This window comes from Anolis carolinensis, chromosome 2 (genome assembly GCF_035594765.1).
Source record: "Anolis carolinensis isolate JA03-04 chromosome 2, rAnoCar3.1.pri, whole genome shotgun sequence".
Taxonomy (NCBI): domain Eukaryota; kingdom Metazoa; phylum Chordata; class Lepidosauria; order Squamata; family Dactyloidae; genus Anolis; species Anolis carolinensis.
Window position 1 is genome coordinate 213429487 of NC_085842.1, and position 24683 is coordinate 213454169.

Genomic DNA, 24683 nt, shown 5'->3' on the forward strand with positions numbered 1-24683 from the left:
TCAAATTAGGTTATGATTTTGCAAATTAAGCACCAAAACATCATGTTATACAACAGATTTGACACAAAAAGTAGTTCAATACGCAGTAATGCTATGTAGTAATTACTGTATTTACGGATTTAGCACCAAAATATCATGATGTATTGAAAACATTGACTACAAAAATGTGTTGGATAATCCAGAACATTGGATAAGTGAGTGTTGGATAAGTGAGACTCTACTGTATTAGTCTCACTTATCCAAGCTTCTGGATTATCCAACACATTTTTGTAGTCAATGTTTTCAATACATCATGATAGTCGTCGTCAACTCACTCATTCTGTCGTTTTCGACTCTTCGTGACCTCATGGAACAGTCCATGCCAGAGCTCCTTGTCAGCTGTTGCTGCCCCCAGTTCCTTCAAGGTCGAGCCAGTCACTTCAAGGATACCGTCCATCCATCTCGGCCTTGGTCGGCTTCTCTTCCTTTTTCCTTCTATTTTTCCCAGCATCATGATCTTCTCCAAGCTTTCCTGTCTCCTCATGATGTGACCAAAATACTTCAACTTTGCCTCTAATATCATTCCCTCCAGTGAGCAGCCGGGCATTATTTCCTGGAGGATGGACTGGTTGGATCTTCTTGCGGTCCAAGGCACTCAGGATTTTCCTCCAACACCAAAATTCAAAAGCGCCTATCTTCCTTCGTTTAACCTTCCATCATGATATTTTGGTGCTAAATTTGTAAATACAGTAATTACAACATAACATTGCTGCGTATTGAACTACTTTTTTCTGTCAAATTTGTTGTATAACATGATGTTTTGGTGCTTAATTTGTAAAATCATAACCTAATTCGATGTTTAATAGGCTTTTCTTTAATCCCTCCTTATTATCCAGGATATCCGCTAATCCAAGCTTCTGCCGGCCCGTTTAGTTTGGATAAGTGAGACTCTACTGTATTGATTGATTGCCTTGTGGCCTATTGCCTTAAGGCCCAGACACAATTCTGAAGCCTGAAAAGAGAAGTTATGCAGAGGCCAGGCTCTCCGATAGGGGGCGCAATTGCTTCCGGAAGGACCGCCGGCTCTCTGGGGCCGCTCTGGTCCAAGCACTCTCTGCTCTCTCCTCAGCTTTCCCTCACGGAGGAACATGCAGGGCCTGAGGCGGGCGTTGCTTCTGGGGCGCCTGTGGCCCGGAGCGCTGCCAAGGCCTCGCCGCGGCCTGACCTCTTTTCCGAGCCTGGGCAGCGGCTGGGCTGCGGCGGAAGAAGAGGAATTCGTCTTCCCGGAGTACCTCCCCTCAGAGCCGGGCCAGGAGGAGAAGAAGCCGCCAAAAGGAGGAGAAGGCCCGAGGCCGGAGGAGCGACGCCGGAAGCCACCTCGGTCGGGCCTCCACCAGGCCTCGGGGCGCCCGGACCCGTCGCTGCCGGCCAGCGGGGTGAGCTGCCCAGGCTGCGGGGCCGAGCTGCACTGCCGCGACCCGGCTTTGCCTGGCTACCTTCCCAGCGAGAAGTACCGGAGCCTGAAGGAAGAGGAGGCGGAGGAGGAGACGGTGTGCCAACGCTGCTGGCTCCTGGTGCACCACCGCCAGGCGCTGAAGGTGGAAGTGTCCCGGGAGGAGTTCCACGGCCTGGTCGGCGCCGCTTTGAAGGCCCCTCCGCGCCACAACCGCCCGCCCTTAGTGCTGCTCCTGGCCGACCTCCTCGACCTCCCCGAGTCGCTGCTCTCGCCCGACCTGCCAGGCCTGCTGGGGGACCAAGCCCACCTCTTGGTGCTGGGCAACAAGGCGGACCTGCTCCCGGGAGACTCGCCCGACTACCTGCGCCGCCTGCGGGGGAGCCTCCGTCAGGCCTGCGCCCAGGCCGGCCTCCGCGCCGAGGAGGTGCACCTGATCAGCGCCAAGACCGGCTTTGGCCTGGAAGAGCTTATCACCCGGCTGCAGCGCTCCTGGAAGTTCAACGGGGACGTCTACCTGGTGGGCGCCACCAACACCGGGAAGTCCACCCTCTTCAACGCCCTCCTGCACTCAGACTACTGCAAGTCCCGGGCCTCCCAGGCCATCCACCGGGCTACCATCTCGCCCTGGCCAGGTTAGCTTGGCAAATGGGGCACTTTGCCTGCATCTGTGGCAGGCATCCTCAGAGGTTTGTGAGGTCTCTTGGAAAGGAGGTAACCAGATTTTGTTCATTTTCATGGTTCCCTCCTTTCTATTGAAATTGTCCACATGCCTGTGGATTTAAATGTCTTCTGTTGCAGTCTGACATGATGGTTGTCAGAGTGGTCCAGCATTTCTGTGTTCTCAATATTCTGTGTACAGATTGGTTCATCAAGTGCTCTGCTATAGCTGACTTCTCTAGTTGAATTAGTTTGCAGTCCCTTTCATGTTCTTTGGTTCGCGCTTAGGCACAGTCACAAAAATGAACAAAATCTGGCTGCCAGTATTAAAAAAAAAACCCAGAATCAAAACAGGAAATAAAGAATACCACCCAGAAACAGTGGATTTCCAGACAACAAACATTTGAGTGCCAGTTAACACCACCTAAACAAAGGATGCCCCCAGGCAGCAACAGCCAGGCTTTGCAGCTGCAAAGATTTTCAATACCAATCAAGCTGGCCAATTGCAACATTCACACTTGCCTCAAACAAGCAACAGTTCTTTCTCTCACCCTGTATATTCCACAGATATATAAACCCCACTTGCCTTGTTTCCAGCAGATCTCACAAACCTCTGAGGATGCCTGCCATAGATGTGGGCAAAATATCAGGAGAGAATGCTACTGGAACATGGCTATACAGCCCCAAAAACTCACAGCAACCCAGTGATTCTGGCTATGAAAGCTTTTGACAACAAATGTGGCTTCCATTCTTTTTGGGTTCTTTGGGGCACTGCTTCTTAAACGGTGGTCCCCAACCCCAATGAGGTCCCCTGAGCTCAATGTTGGGGTCAGGAAAAAATGAGCAACAGTAAAAGGTTTCTGGATGCCACCCCAGGTATATAGATAGATAAAATTGGTATAAAAATCAAACATTGACTGATATTAAATCAGCATTTGTATGGCTTGCTGAACAGGCTGAAGTCTTTTCTGCAGAGTCCAATGTAAACACTGCACGTCATTACAAACAGGTTTCTGTAATTTAGTGGCATTTTACTGTGGGCAAATTTTTCATGACCGCAACATCGACCTCAGGGGACCTTTACAGTTAAGGACCTCTAGAATATCACTTAGTGGCTATTTTAGACACTTACATTAATCTGATCTGCAGTCTTTACAATGGATTCTGCAGAAGATCCTTCATCCTGTTTAGTAAGCCTTGTGAATACAGATTTATCAGAAAATTTTACAGGGAGGCCCTGGAACCCAATCTTTAGTGTACTATATATATAAACTATTCAGAATATTCTAGTAGTGTCATGTAAGATACCCTTTTTGTGAAAGACATTTACATCCCTAAATTGGTGGTGGCTTTTAGATTCCTACAAATAGTCTGATAGTTATACTGCACAGTATGACCCTCTTATCCACAGTTCAATATCAATGGTTTTACTTACTGGTATGCATACTCCAAAAATATCCCACTCTCTCCCAAAAGTGTTTTTTTGACTTTTCCAGATCCTGCAGTGAGATTTTATAGTATACTCAATGACCAAGTATAGTGAAAAATATAGGGTTCACTATTATCCACTGTTTCAGGTATCCACAGGGGTCTTGGAATATATCCTCATGAATACGAGGGACATACTTTTTCTGCAGATGTAGAAATCACTATTGAATTCATGCCCAAACATACATAATTAGGGCTTTGAATAGTATGCTTTGTACTTAAGCAACAATTTTCCATTCAGATTTTGAGGTACTGGTTTGTAAACTATCTCAAGTCTGTACACATCACAGTTGTGTGTAACTGAACACACAGTTAACTGTGTGTAACTGAACTGAAGTTGTGTGTAACTGAACACATAGTTAACTGTTGTTCTTTACAAACTATAGCAGGAAAGTTTAAATTTCCACATTATGTATACATAGGTCAAAGGAATATGTACAGTTTGTCATACCTAGCCATTATAACGTAATTCAGTATTCTACTGATATTACACATGAGAGAATGGGTTTAAAATGCAGCATCTTGTCTGAGAATCATATGATCATAATTAAAACAAATTTTGAACTAGGAATCGCTTGTTGAATGATATACTGTTTAGCTATTATATTATACCAGTTCTAGAGAACATAGGAATAAAGCCGAATAAATACTGAAACAATTTTTATCATCCTTTTTCTATTATTCCCTGTGTGCCACCTCTGTTTAAAGTTTCTGTCCATGGCTAATGTGCTTAAACTTTCTTAAGATGTTAACAAAAATGCCAAACTGCACATAATAGTTCTACAGACTGTTTTTATGTAACTACTTTAGAATCTTAGTTCTCAGTTGGTTCCACGTAGTCATAACCAAATGTGGGGCTTTCTTTTCTAGGAACTACCTTGAACCTGCTGAAATTTCCAATTATTAATCCTACACCTTACCGAATATTCCGGAGGGAAGCAAGGCTAAAGGCAGATGCAGAAAAAACAGAGGAAGACCTTAATGAAGAAGAACGTAAACAGCTTAATACTCTCAAAAAGCAAGGCTACTTGATAGGTGGGTAGTTTTTGGGATCTGTGTAAAGTACTTCATTATACAAATAGTTAATTTTTTTTTGGTACACTTTTATTTTGTTGCAATCTTTATCTGTTTTTCTCCTACTGGTAATATATGAATACAGTCTAAATCCAATTTAACCACAATCTTCTTGCAGATCATCAGCTAAGACTAGAACGGAGGAGAGATTTTGTAAACATATAGCTTCGTGTGTTTATTCTGGATATGTCCTAAAATACCATGATCAAAAATACATAAATGCATATATTTGTATTGTTTATTGGTGATAATATACATTCTAGTTATTTGAGAACATTATTTATTATTGTAGTATAATCAGTTTTCTAAAGATTTTTGTTTTTATCCTTTTTTTGCAACATTCATCTCTCTTGTTTTTGTATATTGGTAAGAAACAAAATGCTTCATACTTTTCTATTTACTGCCACACAAATGTGGAAATATGTAATTTTCTTTGTGGAATTCTAGAGTTAAGAATCCAGTTCTTTATGTACTTCTTTGGGATTAAGTACATGGGTCATAGTACAGATATTTTCCAGAGTAAGCATGTAGCAAAACTGTACCATAAACTGCTAGTTCATGATCCAGTTCAAAACTGGCTGGTGAGATTGACAGTAAGAGGATCCAAACTATTACATCAGTCAGTGTAAGAAGTTTCTATATGCACGGTATTTTTATTTTGAACAGCTATACAATATCAATTGTTATAAAAAAAACATAGAATTTAAAAATTATTTTAACATGGTGTGAAAAACATGTCTGAAATTCTCTTGGGGTCATAGTTTACTGTTTGTTCATTCTTTGGTGTTGTAATATGTCAGATCAATTGAATGTGAGAAAGAATGAACATGTTAAATGAAGCAGTAAAGAGTTTGGTACATTTTGTTTTGAGTTCAGCCATCAGAGAATAGGATGTGAGGTATGTTTTCATTGGAGTCAAAACTCTGAAAATTAAATTACTCCAAAAGTTGAAACAAAGTTGAAGTATTGTAGTTGAAGCGTTGCTGTGCTAGAAATCCGTAAAATGACTTATATGGAAGTACTAAAAATAATATTGAAAAATTGAGTAATTTATGTTTTTTCCTCTTAATATAGGAAGAATTGGGAGAACATTTACTGAACCACAGAAACAAAGAAAAAATTGTGAAATTCGCTTTGATCCTGAAGCACTCTCTTTTAGTATGGAGGAAGAAGCTTCCCTTCCAGCCAAAACTGCTCCCACAAAAGTTGAACTCACATACAATGAAGTGAAAGATGCTAGATGGTTTTATGACACTCCAGGGATTGTAAAGGATGGATGTGTAAGTAATTTCTTCTATTTCTAAAACATTTGATATCTGGGACAAAAAAAATCTGAAGATAAGTTATGTGGGTTTATTCTTAAGTTGAATTTGTAAGTTGGAATGGGTACATTTTTAAAATCATAGAATAGTAGAGTTGGAAGAGACCTCATGGGCCATCCAGTCCAACCCCCTGCCAAGAAGCAGGAAATCGCATTCATAGCACCCCTGACAGATGGCCATCCAGCCTCTGTTTAAAAGCCTCCAAAGAAGGAGCCTCCACCACAGTCCGGGGAAGAGAGTTCCACTGCCGAACAGCCCTTACTGTGAGGAAGTTCTTCCTAATGTTCAGGTGGAATCTCCTTTCCATTGTTCCGTGTCCTAGTCTGCAGGGCAGCAGAAAACAAGCTTGCTCCCTCCTCCCTATGACTTCCCCTCACATATTTGTACATGGCTATCATGTCTCCTCTCAGCCTTCTCTTCTGCAGGCTAAACATGCCCAGTGCTTTAAGCCTCTCCTCATAGGGCTTGTTCTCCAGACCTTTGATCATTTTAGTTGCCCTCCTCTGGACACTTTCCAGCTTGTCAACATCTCCCTTCAACTGTGGTGCCCAGAATTGGACGCAGTATTCCAGGTGTGGTCTGACCAAGGCAGAATAGAGGGGGAGCATGACTTCCCTGGATCTAGACGCTATTCCCCTATTGATGCAGGCCAGAATCCCGTTGGCTTTCTTAGCAGCTGCATCACATTGCTGGCTCATGTTAAACTTGTTGTCCACAAGGACTCCAAGATCTTTTTCACATGTACTGCTGTCTAGCCAGTTGGCTGAGGAGAAAGGAGGGAGGTTGCTGACAGGCTCCCTCTTGTTGTTCCTCAGCCAACACTGGGTTAAGGGGCAAGCAACAGGCTCCTTCACCCCTTGCCTCAGTGTTGGCTGAGGAGAAACGCGAGGGTCATCCCTTCATCCTCAGCCAAGGCTCTGGTGATGAGCAAGGAAGGTTGACGACAGACTCCTTCACCCTTTGTCCCAGGGTTAGCTAGGGAGGAATGTGAGGCAGCCTCTTGGCAAAGTACAAACCTTTCTCCACAGCCAACACAGGCGAAGTGCAAAGGAGCCTGTTGCCCGCTTCCTTTGCTAGCTTCCTTTACCTTTGCTAGCTCCACCACTCCCCAGCTGACCACCTTTGCCCCGTTCATATCTATGCATTTGTAAGTCAGATGTCCTGTACTTCACTAGCTGCCTTTACCCTAAGATAGATTCTTTGGTGCTCCAAACAGTTTTTTAACACACTATTGATTGATACTGAATCTATCTCCTATAAATGGAAGAGCCATTTTAGCACTTTGTATTGCTGCACTGTGTGGTAAATGTGAAAGCAAAATGTTGATTCTCTTCCACAGTAACATCTGCAGGAGCATTAGTAACCTCCACATTGTGCAAGTGGAGACAGGAGAACATTTTGACCCCTATTTATGCGTTTTTTGATTTGTACAAACTTGCATAAACATTTTCAGAACAGCGCTAGCATCTGTTCTCTGTCTGATGGATATTCTTTCTGTCTGCATAATTATTTTGTTAAGATAACGGTATCTGTCAATGATTTTTTTTTCATTCAAACATCTTAGGACCATTATTAAATGAGAAACTGCTAGCTGCCACACAACCCTATCCAAACCTACAGAATTCATGAGAGTATTGTCTGCCAGCTGTTTGTAAAAGGGTGTATTGAAAAATGTTCTCCCTTGTTGTAGAGAGCTGGCACATCACTTGGGAAAAAGATCCCCCAGTGGCGCAATGGGTTAAACCCTTGTGCTGGCAGGACTGCTGACGGAAAGGTCGGTGGTTCAAATCCGGAGAGTGGGGTGAGCTCCCGTCTGTCAGCTCTAGCTCCCTATGCAGGGACATGAAAGAAGCCTCCCACAGGACGGTAACATCAAACATCCGGGCATTCCCTGGGCAACGTCCTTGCAGGCGACCAATTCTCTCACACCAGAAGGGATTTGCAGTTTCTCAAGTTAGATGCAACTTCTTTGCCATGCTTGGTTTTTTTTTGTTTTTGTTTTTTTTACTGGATGATTGGGGATTATACCTGCAGCTGTGCAAGCTGGTTAATGTGCTGAAAGAAGCTGTGCAGTAACTTGAGACCCATATACCTACACTTCCAACTTGTCGGGAGGTTGAGAATTTTTTTTAAAGTGGGTCGATTCCTAGAAGATCAAAACCCTAGGAATGGGTTTTGAAACACTTGGAAGAATGTGACTCACAGAAGCAGAACTATTAGAAACTGTGATACAGTTACATACTTGATATGAAGTACTTTGTTTAATCACTGATTATGAGACATAGGCACAGGAGCCACAGCCTCAGTCCTCAAAAGAATGTAGCCCCTGCTTGTTCCCAGAGGAAGAAGAGTTGCGTGGTCATGGTGGATGATTCTATGCTAAGACAAACAGGGGCAGTGGCACTCAGACCTGATGAGATGCCTCCAGTGGTGTGGTCTCTCCCAAAAGCAAAGATCTGTGACATAATAGAGATGCTGACAGGGTTCATCAACCCCACTGACCATTGTCCTTTCCTTCTGAGCCATGTGGGAACAAATAATATTGAAAGACATAGCTTTCAACCAATGGCATGGACCTATGGGGCTCTGAGTAGGAATCTGAAGGATTTGGGGGCACAGATGGTTATTTCATCATTCCTTCCTATTGATGAAAGAAAGAAGTATAGAGATGAACAACCAGCAATACAGATGGTCCCATGAGGAAAGATTTGGTTTTTTGGTTCATAGACCCCTTCTACACTGCCATATAAAATCCAGATTATCTGCTTTGAACTGGATTACATGGTAGTGTAGACTCATATAATCCACTTCAAAGCAGATAATTTGGATTATCTGCTTTGATAATCTGGATTATATGACAATGTAGAAGGGTCCTTAGCTCTTTCATGATGTCTGCCAGGAGACAGGATCACACCTTATAGCAGTTAGTAAAAGCATATTTCCTAGGAGACTTGCAAAACTGATCAGAAGGGAAGGAGTCAGTATTCCAGAGAACTCTGGATTTGACTGCCTTGTGAACTCTTCTTTATAAAGAAGTTGGATGGCAATATTGTGATGCTGTTCCTGTACCACCATACCACTTTAAATCACCCCCTGTCTTGTCTGATCCTAGGCAGGTTAGTCTTAGGATGGAATATCACAAGGAATACTAAGGATCTCCAAGTGGGGCTAGGAAAGAATTGTATTTGGAATGCTGGTGCCAGGCAGATGGGATAGTACTGTATTAGATGGGCAAATAGTCTCACCTATTATAAGGCAGCTTTCTATGTTCCTGTGACCCTTATTAACTTTAAGTCTTCAATGAATAAAGAAGCATCTGTATTACTTGGGCAGAACCTTTGTGCTTTTCAGTCCATTATGCTACCTAGTCTGGCACTGACTGGCAGTATAATTGCAGGAATAATGAAAGCACTGCCCCAAAATCTTTTATTTTTATTTTTATTTTTTGCTGGCTTGTTTTGGGTGATCAGCATGTGGTCAGCTAACATCACAACTTAAAAAATATTATAAAGATTGAAATAAAAATATACATGCTAAGCTATTAATTTATTTGCATATAACTTTTTAGACACTAATCAGCTATCATTTGTACAATAAATAAATAATTTTCCAGAAAGGTTTTTATATCACTGCCATAAGGAAGCACTAAACATGTAGCTTTAGTATTATAAACAAAGTGTATTAATACACACCTTTAAGAAAACACACCAAAATCTTGGCATTCATCCTCTCAAAACCTGGGAATTAATACATCAGTGTTTTAAAACCATATTACTTGTTCCTAGAAACAAAGGACACTACATAGGAAATAAGCAGTTGCCTATGGCAACTAAGGGTGTCTGCTATGAATGTTGCCTCTGATTGCATTATTGTCTATCGTTTGCTAAAACTGTTTTCTTTGAGATTCCAGACTTCCACTTACCTTTTGTCTCATGTCTTGTGGAACATTTCTAAGATAATATTTGTCTGAATCTGAAACGTTTCAGAGAATATGCAGGCTGCAATACTTCTGTTTGTGACATAATTTTTTGAAGATGTAGGCATCAAAGCAGAATTCTTCTGTAGATCAGCATTATTTCAATGTGTTAATTCATTTGAAAGGAAAGTTAATTCAAAATGTGAACAACATGCTTTGTTCATATTTTTCTTTAATCATTTTATTTTATATTCAGCTCTTTATTCAGCAATTCAGAGCTGCTAACTATAAAGTAACAAAATAATCACGGTACCAAGCATGTCATTATAACAGTATTGTTACAGTATTTTGTTTGCCACTTTTTCCATTGTAATTTTTTTTAACTTAATTTGTACCTCAAAATTTTGAAGATAGGACAGTTTTAAAAAATGAAGTTGTTTCCTAATTCATTTTTCAAAATTCTGTTACTGGGCAACTTCATGAAAATGTAAAATTAATCCTATCACTCATTTTTAAGTGAATTGTGGTGTTTAGTCCTGGTATATGGTAAATAGAGGAGAGCAGGCACAATGGTGCTCTGTGGACTGTGGTGGTGGGGGATTATTATAAGGCCAAAGATTTCAGTGAAATAACTGAATGGATTTTTTTAATTAAATGGTTAATGAACTATGTGTTTGGGCAAGCCATCTCTACTTAGTTTGCTGTTGCCCACCTTTAAGAAATCTCATAAAACTGAGCAGGTTTCCCACAGCTTTTTGTTAGATCTAATATTGGTTAATTGAGTGTTGTTTAATGTTTTCTGCAAAACAAATTTTTGGCTTTGAACTATTTTGTGTGGAGTTGCTATTGACTACACATGCTACTATTGCATGGAGCATTCAGAAAGTGTCAGGAGGCAAGCAGATGTGTAGATTGGGTGAAGTTTTTAAATCATTTTCAATAATTTTGTTGGTATTTGATTAAATTTGGAATGTGTGTTAATTAAAAAAAGGATGATAAGTCAAATTGCATTTCAGAATACATCATGCTTCTAGCAGTAGGCTGTCTGTTTAAAGAGACAGAATTTCTGCAGAATGTGCTATTTTGATCCTTTCCCCCTAAAAAATGCAATCACGCTTTTGGAATAAAATGAACTATGAAATATTTGAGGATTAATTTTTTGAGAGTGCTACCTTGTTGCTAAGAGATGGCCTGGTACGTGGAATGAATAATGTGTTTTATAGAAGCGGTTCCATAACATCATAGGGGTTTCTCAAAAAAAAAATCTTATTTTAAAAAAACTTTTTAAAAAGCCAATGTTAGAGTATGAAGACTGTATTTAAATTCAGTGTACCTCTGTTTTAATTCCAAATCTACTACATTATGCTAAACACCCAAGCAATAGGAGTAGATTCAAGAAGAAAGAGTATTGTGGGTTCACAACACTTAGGGACAGAGTTAGGGTTTTGCAGGGGCGAAAAGAGTCTTCTGAAGGATTCCATGACTGAAAAAGTTTGGGAACCACTGTTTTATAAAGTAACACTTGAGCTCTATACAAAAAGCAATGATATAATTATTATTATTTGAAAATAAGAATGTTAGAAGAATTATTATGAATCAGATCAAAGGCTTATACTATAGCCCATCATGCTTTCCACACATTGGACAGCCAGGTGCCTATGAGTACAGTAGCACTTCTATATATACCAGCCATTGACTTTCAGAGATACTGTAGTTGGAAAGTAATATTAATGGGTAATAGCCATTGATAGTTGGTGTCAGTGGCTAGATTTTGTGGTATAAATTTCAGTTAGTAGCTAGAATTCTGTTTGTGCACTATACCAGCATAAGCAGTGGCAGCAAGAAAAAAACCCAGGGGTGCAACAACCATGAAGGAACTCTGGAATTTTTTGCTCCCTCAAACCCCCATTAGTGGGATACAACCAGAAATGACATCATATCACTTCCAGCATCATTTCAACTATTTTCTGGCTGATTTTCCAATGTTTGCGGGAGGAAGAATTTGGGAGCACAACCATTGTGTTTTCCAGCTGCTTTCAGCCAATATAGATGTAGAACTTTAATCCAAAATATTTCAGGTTTGTGGACAGTTAGAGCCTTTAGGGGCTGTAAACAGCCCATGTATTTCCCCACTTTTGGCTTTTCCTACTTTTGGCTTTTATTAAATCACACTAGCTTGGGGACCCAGTGGTGCCCGGGTTATTAGAAGAAGGCATTGTTTGTTTTATATTACAAATAATGTGATGGTAGTTAATATCACTGAAGTTTGGTCCAGATCCGTCATTGGCTAGATTCGGTACAGTCTGGATAAGGGTGAACTACAACTCCCAGATTCCCAGGGCAATCACCCCTAAACCCTGCCAGTATTCGCAGTTGGGTCTGTGTCCCAAGTTTAGTCTAGATCTGTCATCAGCTGGGTTCAGGGCTCTCTGGTTAAGGGTGAACTACAACTCCTAGATCTGAGGTCAGTCATCCCCAAACAAGGCCTGTATGCACAGTTGGCCATGTTGGGTCAGTCTGCCAAGTTTGGTCCAGATCTGACCTCAGCTGGTTCAGTGCTTTCTGGATGCAGGCGAACTACAACTCCCAAAATCAAGGTCCATTCCCCTAAACCCCTGCAGTATGTTCAGTTGGTCATGGGGCTTCTCTGTGCCAAGTTTGGTCCCAGTCCATTGTCAGTGGGGTCACAGTATCAGTGAAGGTACTGCAAGTCGCATCGTCCAAGACAAATTTGGTCCAGATCCATCATTGGTTTGGTTAACAGTGCTCTCTGGATGTAGAGCAAGTACAAGTCTTGTAAATCATGGTGAATTCTTCCCAAAGCTCTTGTACAGTTGCTGATCAATTCCTCCGTTAACTCTGTGTCATAGGAGAGGGTAGGAAAGAGTTAAGGGTTAAGGTAGAGGCAGTGGGTGGGGTCATGCAAATTAAGGAACCCTGGGATGTCCATTCTGGAGGAAAAACAGAACATCTAGGATGAAATTGTCCATGCATGAAAGCCTTCACTTGTGTGGGGAGCAGAATGGTGTTTGTGGAGGACACTTTGCAGGGCTTGAGCTACATGTTCATGGCACTCACTGTAACCTGCATGTCAGTGGAAGGAGGGCCACTGGTGTCGCCTGTTCAGTGGGAACTATAGCTGTTTGTGGAGGTGGGAGGCTATTTGTGTAAGTGGACACCTCCTCCACATACACATTTTTCACTTTGATTATGTGTTTAGATTTGTCATTTTAATTCCCAGGTTCATCTTCTAATTCTTTGGAATAGGTTTTTGGTCTTGCCATCTTTTGCAGTTCTTAGCTGAGCAGTAATAAAGTAGTCATGTTTGGCTCCAGGAAGAGCTGTGGATGCTGGAACTGGAGGAAAAAAGCATGATTCCCAATATGGTTCACTTTAGCATGAATTTTAGGACATTTCCATGTGGCCTCTCTCTTGTTTAGGACCATATTCAAATAAATTGTTGCAGTAGGTTAACAAACTATCTTCAGCTTGTGTATATTTTACCCCAAAAGCATCTCTGTTCACAAAGAGGGAAAGAAAACCTTCCCAGTTTTTTGGCTTTTCCATGTTGCTATGATGAGTGCACGCATCAGCAGATTCTTCTGGTTAGTGCAGTGTCGATGCCAGCAACTGGCAACTCTATGGAGTGGGGGAAGCACTTCTTCAAGCTATATTCTGGTAAGTTCTATGAAGAACATTTTTTCACCCTATAATTAAAATTTTAGTGTTCCCATTCCAAAAGTCACCACTATCTCAAGACTGAAATTACAAGTGTTCAGGAAGAATCTTAACATTTCTGAGCCTTCACTTGATACTAAGCTTTGATGAAAATTGCCATGCTGTTTTGGACATATTGACCACAATCCAAAAAAACTGTGTGTGTTTATGGAAGGGAACCAGTGTTTTCTTTCCCCTCTGATCTATTCTCCCCAGCTCTTCATAGCTATTCCTAGAATCAAACGTGCTTCATTAATTCCTGCTTAGCCAGGAAGCTCAATGGGTGGCCTTGGGCAGTAATGTTCTCTCTATCAGAATGACTAGGCTAAAAAGAAAAAAAAGTTAGAATTCTGAGCTCCTTCATGGAAATCTGGGACAGAAATGCAAATTGATTTTAAAAGAATTGGCCTCATAACTAAATGGTTTAGTCGGTTCACTCCTTTAAAAAACAGATTCTCATACAAAGACAAGCTTTCTGAAATCTCCTGACTTTGGAATGGCATATGAAACATAATTCTTGGACCTAATGGCCCTGCACTTCATTTAAAAGGGAAATGTTCGGAAATTACTTTGATATTCATAAGTCTGTAGAGTAGGGTAGAGAAATCACAGACCTCTATGGTCCCAGGGTAAGTTATATTTGCCAAGCTGTAAAAGTTATTCACCCTGGGGGTGGGGGGGGCATCACCTTTGTATCAAAAAGTGTCCCTCTTTCAAATCAAGGTCGTTGTGATCACGATTAGCTAAATGAATTTTAACAAGTTGGATATGTGTTGTCGAAGGCTTTCATGGCCAGAATCACTGGGTTGCTGTGAGTTTTCTGGGCTGTATGGCCATGTTCCAGAAGCATTCTCTCCTGATGTTCTGCCCACATCTATGGCAAGCATCTTCAGAGATTGTGAAGTCTGTTGGAAATGAGGTGAGTGGGGTTTATATATCTGGAATGTTCAGGGTGAGAGAAAGAGGCAAGTGTGGATGTTGCAATTGGCCAGCTTGATTAGCATTAAATAGCCCTGCAGCTTCAAAGCCTGACCATTGAAATCCACAAGCATGTGGACAATTTCAACAAAAAGGAAGAAACCATGAAAATGAACAAAATCTGGCTACCAGTATTAAAAAACTTTAAAATCAGAACAGTAAATAAAGAACAATACTCAGAAGACAGAGAAATTCCAGACAACAAACAATCAGGGCCAACTAACACCTCCTAGCAAATGATGCCCCCAGGAATGAAACAGCCAGGCTTTGAAGCTGCAAGGCTATTTAATACTAACCAAGCCGGCCAGTTGCAACATTCACACTTGCCTCAAACAGACAAGTTCTTTCTCTCACCCTGGACATTCCACCAACAGATCTCACAAATTCTGAAGGTGCCTATGATAGATGTGGTCAAAACGTCAGGAGAGAATGCTTCTGGAACATAGCCTTACAGCCCGGAACACTCACAGTGCTTTCATCTAAATGGTCTTTATAGAATGGGTACTCTCTTGCCATTAGTGTCTAAAACTGTTTCTTGTACTGACATGTCTCAGTTAACAAATCATCTAACAGAAAAGCTCCTTTTTACAAAGTATTATGAGTGTCCAGCTTTCCTTGTTCTCCATATAGCTGTAATAATTTTAACAGCCTTGGCAATGAGAATGGTGAAGCAGGGCTGGAGAAACATAGATTTTCAGAGCCAGGCTGCAAGAGCATGTCTGCAGTAAACAATATAATAAAGCTTGAGCTGACAAAAAATGAGATTCTGCTCCAGTTGATCCTATTTCATGTGATTCTACAAAAGGCAAGGTAGACAACAATTGCTTCCTGATTCCCTTACAGACTATTTATCCATAGTGAGACAGAGAGAAAAGGGGAGAGCAGAGAGATTTGTCATACTAGCTTTTTGCCCCCCAGTATGTTAATCAAAATTGAAATCATAAGAAGAGTAGGACATAGGTAAAGGTAAAGGTTTTCCCCTGACATTAAGTCGGTCTAACTCTGGGAGTTGATGCTCATCTCCATTTCTAAGCCGAAGAACCAACGTTGTCCATAGACACCTCCAAGGTCATGTGGCCGGCATGACTTCATGGAATGCCATTACCTCCTCGCTGAAGTGGTACCTATTGATCTACTCACGTTTGCATGTTTTCAAACTGCTAGGTTGGCAGAAGCTGGAGCTAACAGCGGGAGCTCACCCCACTTCGAACCGCCGACCTTTCGGTCAGCAAATTCAGCAGCTCAGCAGTTTAATCTACTGCGCCACTGGGGGCATAGTGAAAGAAAAAGTCATCCTAGCATGCATTCGTGATGAAACATTTAAGTATTCTCTAGGAGGTTCAAAATATTTTTATTTACTTTATCAGGTTGTTTTGTCAGATGTGCATATTGTTAGCTTTGAATAAAAATTGGCTGAAACATGCAAAACTGCTCTTTTTGTGGTATAAAGAGCTCATAACTATTATTTCCAAGCAATATATGAAGAATTTTCAGCTTATATAGTCATGAAAGCTCAAGTTGTCTGTTTGCTATTTTTTTTTTAAATGAAAAATTGATTTGAATTAGTTTTTCTGGTTTGCTTGTAGGTTTTAAACCTCCTAAATGAAAAAGAAGTCAAATATGTCTTGCCAACATGTGCTATTATTCCAAGAACATTTTTTCTTAAGCCTGGGATGACCCTGTTTCTAGGTGCATTGGGTCGAATAGATTATTTACAGGTAAGAGATATGGTTGGAGGACTACTCCAAATGTCTTAGCAAATTCTTATTCATCACAGTATTACAATATGCTGTTGCATGGCCTGTGTACATTCCTATCTGCTGAGGTATATTCCAGACCGGTTTTTAAAAAGGCAAATAATAGTCATATGATCCATGCATAGAAACAAAGATCCAACGTTCTGTTATATCTCTGCTGGGTTTACTCAAATCTCAAAAATGAATCAGGTTCGTTGTCAGTAGATGAATAGCTTCTAATATGTAGCCTATGGCTTGAGATCAGTAGCAAGAACTGCAATAATATGGCTTGCTTGGTTCCAGTTATCCATTTGACTAATAAGGAAGCTTATTTCCATATCAAAGACCTTTTTTGATGAAAGCTGGATGGGGGACAAAAGCTTAACACAATAGTAAGAGAGATGAGCCTGGGAACCTTTCTTTTCCCTCCCAACCTACCCTCAGTCCATTCTCCCCTTCCCTACACACTGTTTTCACATTGTTAAGGGGTGTTATAATATACCTAATTCAGTAGGTTCTCCAATCCTTGGAAGAGCATTTTGGGAATACTGTTTTGGGGGAGGCTGGTCTCTAATTCCAAGCTGTAGGGCCAGTTGATGAAGAGGAATGGGTTATTGCAACGTGGGAGAGAAATATCATATAGTTTTGTTTCACATGTGATAAAAAACCATGTTTAGGCACTATAGGAAGACATCTCCAGCATGTGCATTTCCTTGCAGACTCTTGATTTCCATCTTGATTTAACCTTTTGTGGCAAACCATGGGTATTAGGAAATTATGCTGTGCTGTAAAAGCAAAAAATTGAGTTGATAAGAGAACAGGAAACTTGGAAACTTGGCCAATTTGGTACATTAAAATACCAGCCTTCAAAAAGTAAGACACTGTCAGTTATAGAAAGTTTGCTAACTGAGCTGACTTTAAATTTGTCATTGAGACTGGTTTTTAAATATAGAATCTGTTAGAATTAACTTTCTCTTTATTATTCTATAGGGGGACAGCTCCTCCTGGTTTTCTGTTGTAGCCTCAAATTTGTTACCTGTGCACTTCACTACATTAGAAAAAGCAGATGCTCTCTATCAAAAACATGCAGGTCAAACTTTGCTGAAGGTAAGCCAGCACTGACTGTACACTACTGGAAAATCTATGAAAACGAATGCCTTGTGGTGATTTCTCTTATTCCACAGGCATTGATTATTGTCTCCCTTGGTCTTGGCACAAGGCAAGTTTTGTTCCACTCTTAGCCAACACCATGGCTTCATTGTCTTGGACAACCTCTCCCTGTCTTGGTGGTCTTGCACTTTATGCAAGAAAGAAATAATTGTTGGCATTGTTTAGTTTCTTTCCTAGCTCTAATGGTTGTTGAATTGATGAGTTTACTCTCAGTGTTGGTGCAAATTGAGCTATATTAAGAAATGGCCTTTCTGCGTAAAGCACTGTACAAAGGGCCAAGATATATAATAGATTTAGATGTATGTTTCTTCATTTGTACTAACTTTGCACACATAAAGTACATACTTCATAATATACAGATAGACAATGCAGTCACCATTGCCCATTTTTGGTCTAAAACTATTTAGCAGTTTGGGATCCATTTATTTTATCAGTTTTAAATTTATCTATTTATGTAATGCTTTTGACACTAAATAAAAACAAATAATATACATTAGGCTGAAAACATCTGAGAAACAGTACTAAGCAGTCCAACCATTAGTTATCCGAGGGCCAATCAAACTATTGTATTGGAATGTGAGGGCCAGAGACATTCCAGAAAGAAAACGAATTACATATTGTATTCAAAAACTTAAAGCAGTAAGAAGAGTAATTTTTTCCAAATGTTAAATTAAAATATTTTTTCCAGTGAGAAGGGCAAGGGCCAACAAAAATGAATTGGTGGGCTGCAGGTTGGACCACACTGCTCTATGCTATACTATAAACTACTATAATTCCCTTAATGCCATTAGCTTTTTCCACAGTGGAGGAGGAGGATCCATTCATTTGGTGCTCTGTCTGGTGAACAATTAATTTGGCTAAACATCATATGAGGTTGTCAGCCTCTTGCTTTGCCAGAGTTCAAAGACTGGTTTTATTGTAAACATGGGAAATTATTTCAGACATTATATTCTACAGGAGTTATGTTCATAGACTTGCAACTACTGTGGGGAAAAAGACTGTATTGAAACTGAGGAGAGGACTCCAAATGAGATAGAAAATCTTTTTAAGTGGAATATGTCCATTGTAATGTTGAAGTTGTCAGTTGCCAGACTATAATGCAGTTTCAGTCCAGAATAAAGTTTTACCTTATATCTGTCTTCCTGCACTCTGGCTTTTGATTTAAAAGAGAGGAATCCACACTATGATAAAAGTTATTTCTAAGAAACTATCAATTTAACCTATAAATAACATACTGAGCCAATGTTCTTTGGCTGGAAATGGCACCTTGCATTGCTGTCCTGCTTTCACAACCATAAAGATGGGAAAGACGAGGACAGGCATTCAGTGATATATTTTTATACTACAGGATCTTGTCTAATTCTTTCATAGGTGACCTTCCTGGTTCTAATCTTTTGATTTCTTACCTGCAGTCTCCATTCTGGTTAATGACTGAGTCAAGGTATAGAAAATCACCTCTTTCTGGGTCAGACTTGAACAAGTTTTTGACTTGAACTCTCAGAAGCCCAAACTGGCATGGTTAGTGATAAAAGAATTATGGGAAATGTAGTCCAAAATATATAATGGACTAAGGAAGCCAGCATGGTGTAATGGGAGACACTGGGAGACCAGTTTGTGTCCCCACTCAGCTGTGGAAATCTACTCTGTGACCTTGGGCAAAATACACTAGGCTTCAGAGGAAGGCAAGAGCAAAGCTCATTAGAATAAATTATGCCAAGAAAACTTTGTGATGGGACTGCACTTAAAGTCTTCATAGGTCAGAAATGACTTCAAGGCACACAATAACAAAGATTCCCCAGATTACCTTCTACATCTGCCTTTCAAAGGTTTCTTAACATTATTTATTTTCTTATGCTTTTAACTGAAATTTTCTAGCAACTTCTGAACCACGTTCCAGGTTGCCACTTATAAAAGTGTGGGGAAGGCAATCTATATATTACTTTATAATACCTCAGGTGCCCAAAATACATCCCTTCACATCACCACTGAACTTCACAGGCTGAAAAAGTAGGTGAGAAAGGACTGCCTTTATCCTGTTTGGACAAGTCCTGGCCTTAGAGCTCTTCTTACATCTGCCTCTTGTCACTACCTTCACACTGGTTCCGTATTCCAGCATTGGCTCATGTATAAGTCTACCCAGGTTTTGGGAGGCAATTTTTGAGAAAATAAATTAAGTTTATATACAATGTATATAAGGCATAACTTCATTAATTTTTTAAAACTTCTTAAATCCTTTACTTTTAACTTTTCACCCAAGATTCCTATGGGAGGCGAAGAACGGATGAAAGATTTTCCACCGTTGATCTCCCAGGATGTGACATTGGAAGGAATTGACGAAGCTCAGGCAGTGGCTGATATAAAGCTTTCAACTGCTGGTAACTTTTGAAAAATCTTCTCAGAAGTAGTTCTCATCTTGTGTTTTAACCTCATTGTATGTAGAAATACCTGGATAGGCACTAAAGAGGAGCATTTTCTGAAGGTTTTTGTCTTGTTTTAAAAGTGAAGTAGGAAATTAATTTGATAGAACTCTGTGCCAGACAGATATAGTAGTCCAGCATTCTGCTTTCCTTTCATTTTTTTAATTTAGTGTATTTTCTGCACAGGTTGGGTTGCAGTGACAGCTCATTCAAACAACAAAATCCATCTGCGATGCTATACTCCCAAAGGGACAGAGCTGACAATACGTAAACCACCTCTGCTGCCATACATCGTTAACATCAAAGGACCCCGTCTGAAAGGAAGTCCAGCCTATAAGACTAAAAAACCACCATCCCTTGTTAGCAATTTAAAAGCAAATATAAATCAAGGAAAAAAATAATCTGCCAAAAATGTAAGACATAGAAGATGGGAGTTCTCCATGTAACATTTAACCCAATATAGTATTTTAGACATTCAGTTTTAAAAATACTTTGTAAAATATATTGAGATGTACATTTATAAAGGTCATTTAAAAACTAAACAGGTTTTGTGTTTCATTCTCCTAACATTGCTATCTGCACTTGTCTTGCTATTTTTCACAGATCCTCATAGAATCCTTTGAAATTGGTTTAGTTTAAGTGGGTGAATTTTGTCTGGAAACAGGTTACCTGTGTCACCACTCCAGCATATGCAGAACATTAAGAGTAAAGTACTTGTTAAAACATGCAGAAATCAATGCAATTTTATTTTATTAGGGACTAAAAATATAGGGTTCTTGTTTTTCTGGTGGGGGGTGAATTAATTATTTTTGGTGTGGTACATGTCAGTTTTTCTGGCCTGGTTTTGAGGAAATGTTTCTTGGATCAATTTTTATATGGGTGTTACGATTTTTTCCCTTGGGAGTGTTGGTGTGTGTGGTCTGGCTAGATGTTCTGCCTGCAGATATATGAACAATTAGCCCCATAACTGACAAGTTTGGGGCTGTTCGCTCGCAATCCTACATTTTGTTCTATGCCTGTGTGATTTTTAAAAATTCAGAAAGGGGCTGTTTAGTGATACGAGCTGGAACATAGTTTAATCAAAAGGTTAGGCCTACCATTGTCTTTCAAGTTGGTTTATATAGTTCATTGCAAATACAGTAGAGTCTCACTTATCCAACATTTGCTTATCCAATGTTCTGGATTATCCAACGCAGTCTGCCCCCCACCCAGATCCACAGCTCTTTCTCTAGACAGCAAGGACTTTCATGGATTTAATTTTCGACAATGTTGTTACTGTAAGTTCATGTTATGAAATTCTATCTTTATTTGTAGTCAATTTGTTAACAGTCAATGCTTTTGGCGATAAATTTGTAAATACAGTAATTACTACATAATGTTACCGTGTATTGAACTGCTTTTTCTATTGATTTGTTGTAAAACATGGCGCTTTATTTGTAAAATCATAACATAATTTGATGTTTAATAGACTTTTCCTTAATCCCTCATTATCCAACATTTTCGTTTATCCAGTGTTCTACCGGCTGTTTATTTTGGATAAGTGAGACTCTACTGTACTGTTGATACTCAAGAACTAACAGCCAACTCATTTTATGAATTATTTTGAAATATATGTGGCAGAAAGAGTGAAGCATGCATGTCTACATGGCTCAGAACTAGCTTCTTAGCACTGAGAGTCACTGGAGACAACTTGCAATCTTGTTGACATGCGTATTTATTCAAATAAATCAGTCTTTCTGCTGACTATGAAAGTGTGTTTTGCCTGACAAGGCAGGAACTGGGCTGAGTGAGTGCCTTCTGATCCTCCAGCATTCAACGTTGCACACTGGAAAGTCTGTAAACTATAGCAGGACTCCGTGTATACTCTGATTTCACAGGTGCACAGAATGTTAGCACATTTCAGTCTTTCGTTTAATTAAAACTGTCTGGTCTCTAAGGAGACAAAGGTATACTTGAAAGCAGTGTTACTGTCTGGTTAGACATTATAAGGCAGAGGAACTGCTGTGTAAGATTTCAAGAAGGTGGCTCCTTGACCTTTTCTGTGACTAGTAAAAACAGTATTCATTATTTAAATCGTTAAATTATTCAACAGCACTATGTGTGCAATTTATACAATATATAGTTTTTTTCTTAGGACAACTTGGACTACCTATATTGAATTTTGAATATTGAAAATTATAACTACATTCCAAGCTCTGGGCCTTGTATTCAGCAGAAGCCTTCTCGGTCAGTTTCACAGTTGCATTAGTCTGGTATACTGTATTCAAAATTTAAAAAGTAGCATTGTGGCACCTTAAAGACACATAAGCTTTTGCAGGCTCTTCCATTTGTCTTTCAATTAATAACATCTGCTTTCAGAGGCACTTATTGCCTTGGCCTACTGTTTTCTTATCTTCTCCCTAGCTGGATGTTTTTGGAAACTTTGGGAAGATGAAAGAGAGCTGGAGAAAGACAGGCTTTCAGGGTTGGGTTGCAGCAGCATGTCTGCAACAAAATATGAACTGGAAAAGAATAGGATTCTATGTACAATGGGCAAGTTTTACAACTCCCTCCAAAATCACAGATACGTTGAAAAGGTATGCTGAAAAAGCAAAGGTCTATAAATTTTGCCACCAGAGTGGAAATAAGAAAAAAGTGTTGCCCACTTCTACCAGTCAAACCTCACAAATGCATTTACTTTTTTAAAAGGTATATCTGAATTGCTAAACCATTATTTTTTGGAAATTATGGGCATGTAAAAGATGCATTCCAAAATGTTGGTCTCACCTCTGTGCCTTTTTAAAATTACAATGCAGTTTTATACATGGTGACAAATATATACTACATGAATGATGAAGAGAGGATTATATATGACTAAAAAGTTATTTATAAATGTGTCATATTCCAGGAGATATAGATATATAGAAGACTACTGATGACATTTAACACCATTTAAACCATAAATTAAATGTTTCACAGTATATCTGGTGAAGTTGTGGCGCAAGTAGGATAACAGATTGCATGCAACTTTATTGCCCAGATTATGGCTTTTTGTTATTGAGTAACAGCGTTTATGTATGTGCTTTGAGGAAAATATCATCAAAACCTATATAGACCAGAGGAGCATTACAATTTTGAAGGGGCAAATGCAAGTGTTTTGCATTGAGAAAATATTGCTTTGCTAGGGTCTGTGATATTAGAAATAACAAGAACATGGAGGAGAACACTGAAAGATATTTCAGCACTGGTTGGCCCATGCATGGGAAGTTGCTATTTCCACAAAAATACCTTGTACAAAATGACTAGAACCTCAAACAAAACATACTTGCCAGTTTGGTCTTTTATTATATTATTATATATTATTATATTTGTAACTATGCAGGAATCACAGTGTGATCCACAACATATTAATAGAACATTGTGAGTCATATTGAAATCAATTATGCTATTAAACAGGTTCTATGTAATTGTTTTTGGATAGAGCTAAATTGAAAATCAATGTTCGGTTGGTTATTTTTGCTTTGTTTTTATCTTTTGTTTTCATTTTCTGTCACAATTCATTGTACCTACTGTCATAAGTAAACATTAGTATTCAGATCAAAAATTAGGTGCTGCCACCAATAGCAGAAATGGTAGGCCCCTACTTCTGGCATGAGCCAGACAGTGCGCACTAACATTTTCACACTTAACCTCAATGTTCTACTTTAATATTTAGGTTTCACTACTTTGTTACGCAACAGAGTGCAACAATTAAATGTTAATAGATACGAAAACAGCATGTGGCCCAGAAGCTATCAAACAAATTAGTTTTGCTAAATGATTACCTTCTAATTTTAAAGTTAGTGGATTACAATTTGGTTTTTCACTTGGTGCAGGCCATTTTTCCATAATGTTGAAATAACTATTGAATCCTAATTATAAACCAGTTACCTCATATGTGAAGTGAAAACTTGAGAAATTGTTCGATTTCTCTGTCACTGTTAGGAAGATTAACCATGTATAAAGGTTCTTCTTTTACCAAAATATTTTTTTAAATGTGAACAGTACCATAGAAACCTATTAGTCCAACAACAGTAAAAATACAAAAACAAAAGGGTGTGTTGGATTACTGGAAATAAAAAATGGGTTTGTAAAGAATGTTAAATATGATCTGTTTGCTGCTGGGTGTGGAGGGAGTTTAGCAATTTCACACTCTGGAGAAATATTATATGCCTCTTCACGTAAACAATGTTATATTCATGAGTAGAGGTAACCATATCACCCGAGTTCATAAGAAATGATAAGATTAACAGATCAGTCATCTTTTCCCCAAAGATATGGTGGATCTTAATAACTCAATCAATCCATATATAGTGGGAATGTTGGACTTCTATTCATTTATTAAAATATATTACAGTATTTGCTTCATCAGTATCTCGTCTTAGTTCATTTTTGGAGTGTTCAAATTTAAACATATTCTGTGACTTGGAGAAAGTGGGAGTACACAAAATCAGAAATGTGTTTATTCAAGAAAAATATTAATATAAAGGTCTGGGGTTTATAAGAGCATTAAACACCTGGTGCATGGGAGGAACAAGTAAAATAACCAAATTAGTATCGAAAATATATGCAACAGAGTAATAGACCAATGTTTTTGTAGACAAATCAAATAAAAATGGGAATAGGAATTTGACCAAGCAGTAATTTCAGAACACTGGAAAAAAATATTTAGTTCTGTCCTTTCAATCAATTACAGCAGCAAATGACTATATATTTCAAATAACAAATAGGTGGAATGTGTGTCAAACTAAACTA

The 24683-nt window shown here is 39.3% G+C and overlaps 1 protein-coding gene across 1 annotated transcript; it reads left to right on the forward strand.

Moving 5' to 3' along the window:
- The first annotated feature begins 1052 nt into the window (after window positions 1–1052).
- noa1 (nitric oxide associated 1) lies at window positions 1053–20452 on the forward strand. Its single transcript, XM_003224666.4, has 7 exons — window positions 1053–2067; window positions 4451–4615; window positions 5729–5934; window positions 16174–16305; window positions 17314–17430; window positions 19751–19868; window positions 20097–20452. Exons 1-7 carry the CDS (start codon window positions 1128–1130, stop codon window positions 20309–20311), a joined length of 1893 nt encoding a protein of 630 aa, XP_003224714.1. The 5' UTR covers window positions 1053–1127; the 3' UTR covers window positions 20312–20452.
- The last annotated feature ends 4231 nt before the right edge of the window (window positions 20453–24683 follow it).

Bases quoted from the DNA above. Each gene is read 5' to 3' on its own strand.
- noa1 (XM_003224666.4), top strand. From the start codon at position 1,128: ATGCAGGGCCTGAGGCGGGCGTTGCTTCTGGGGCGCCTGTGGCCCGGA. The intron at 4,616-5,728 runs GTGGGTAGTTTT...CTCTTAATATAG, and splicing joins AAAGCAAGGCTACTTGATAG to GAAGAATTGGGAGAACATTT. The intron at 17,431-19,750 runs GTAAGCCAGCAC...TTTTCACCCAAG, and splicing joins CAGGTCAAACTTTGCTGAAG to ATTCCTATGGGAGGCGAAGA.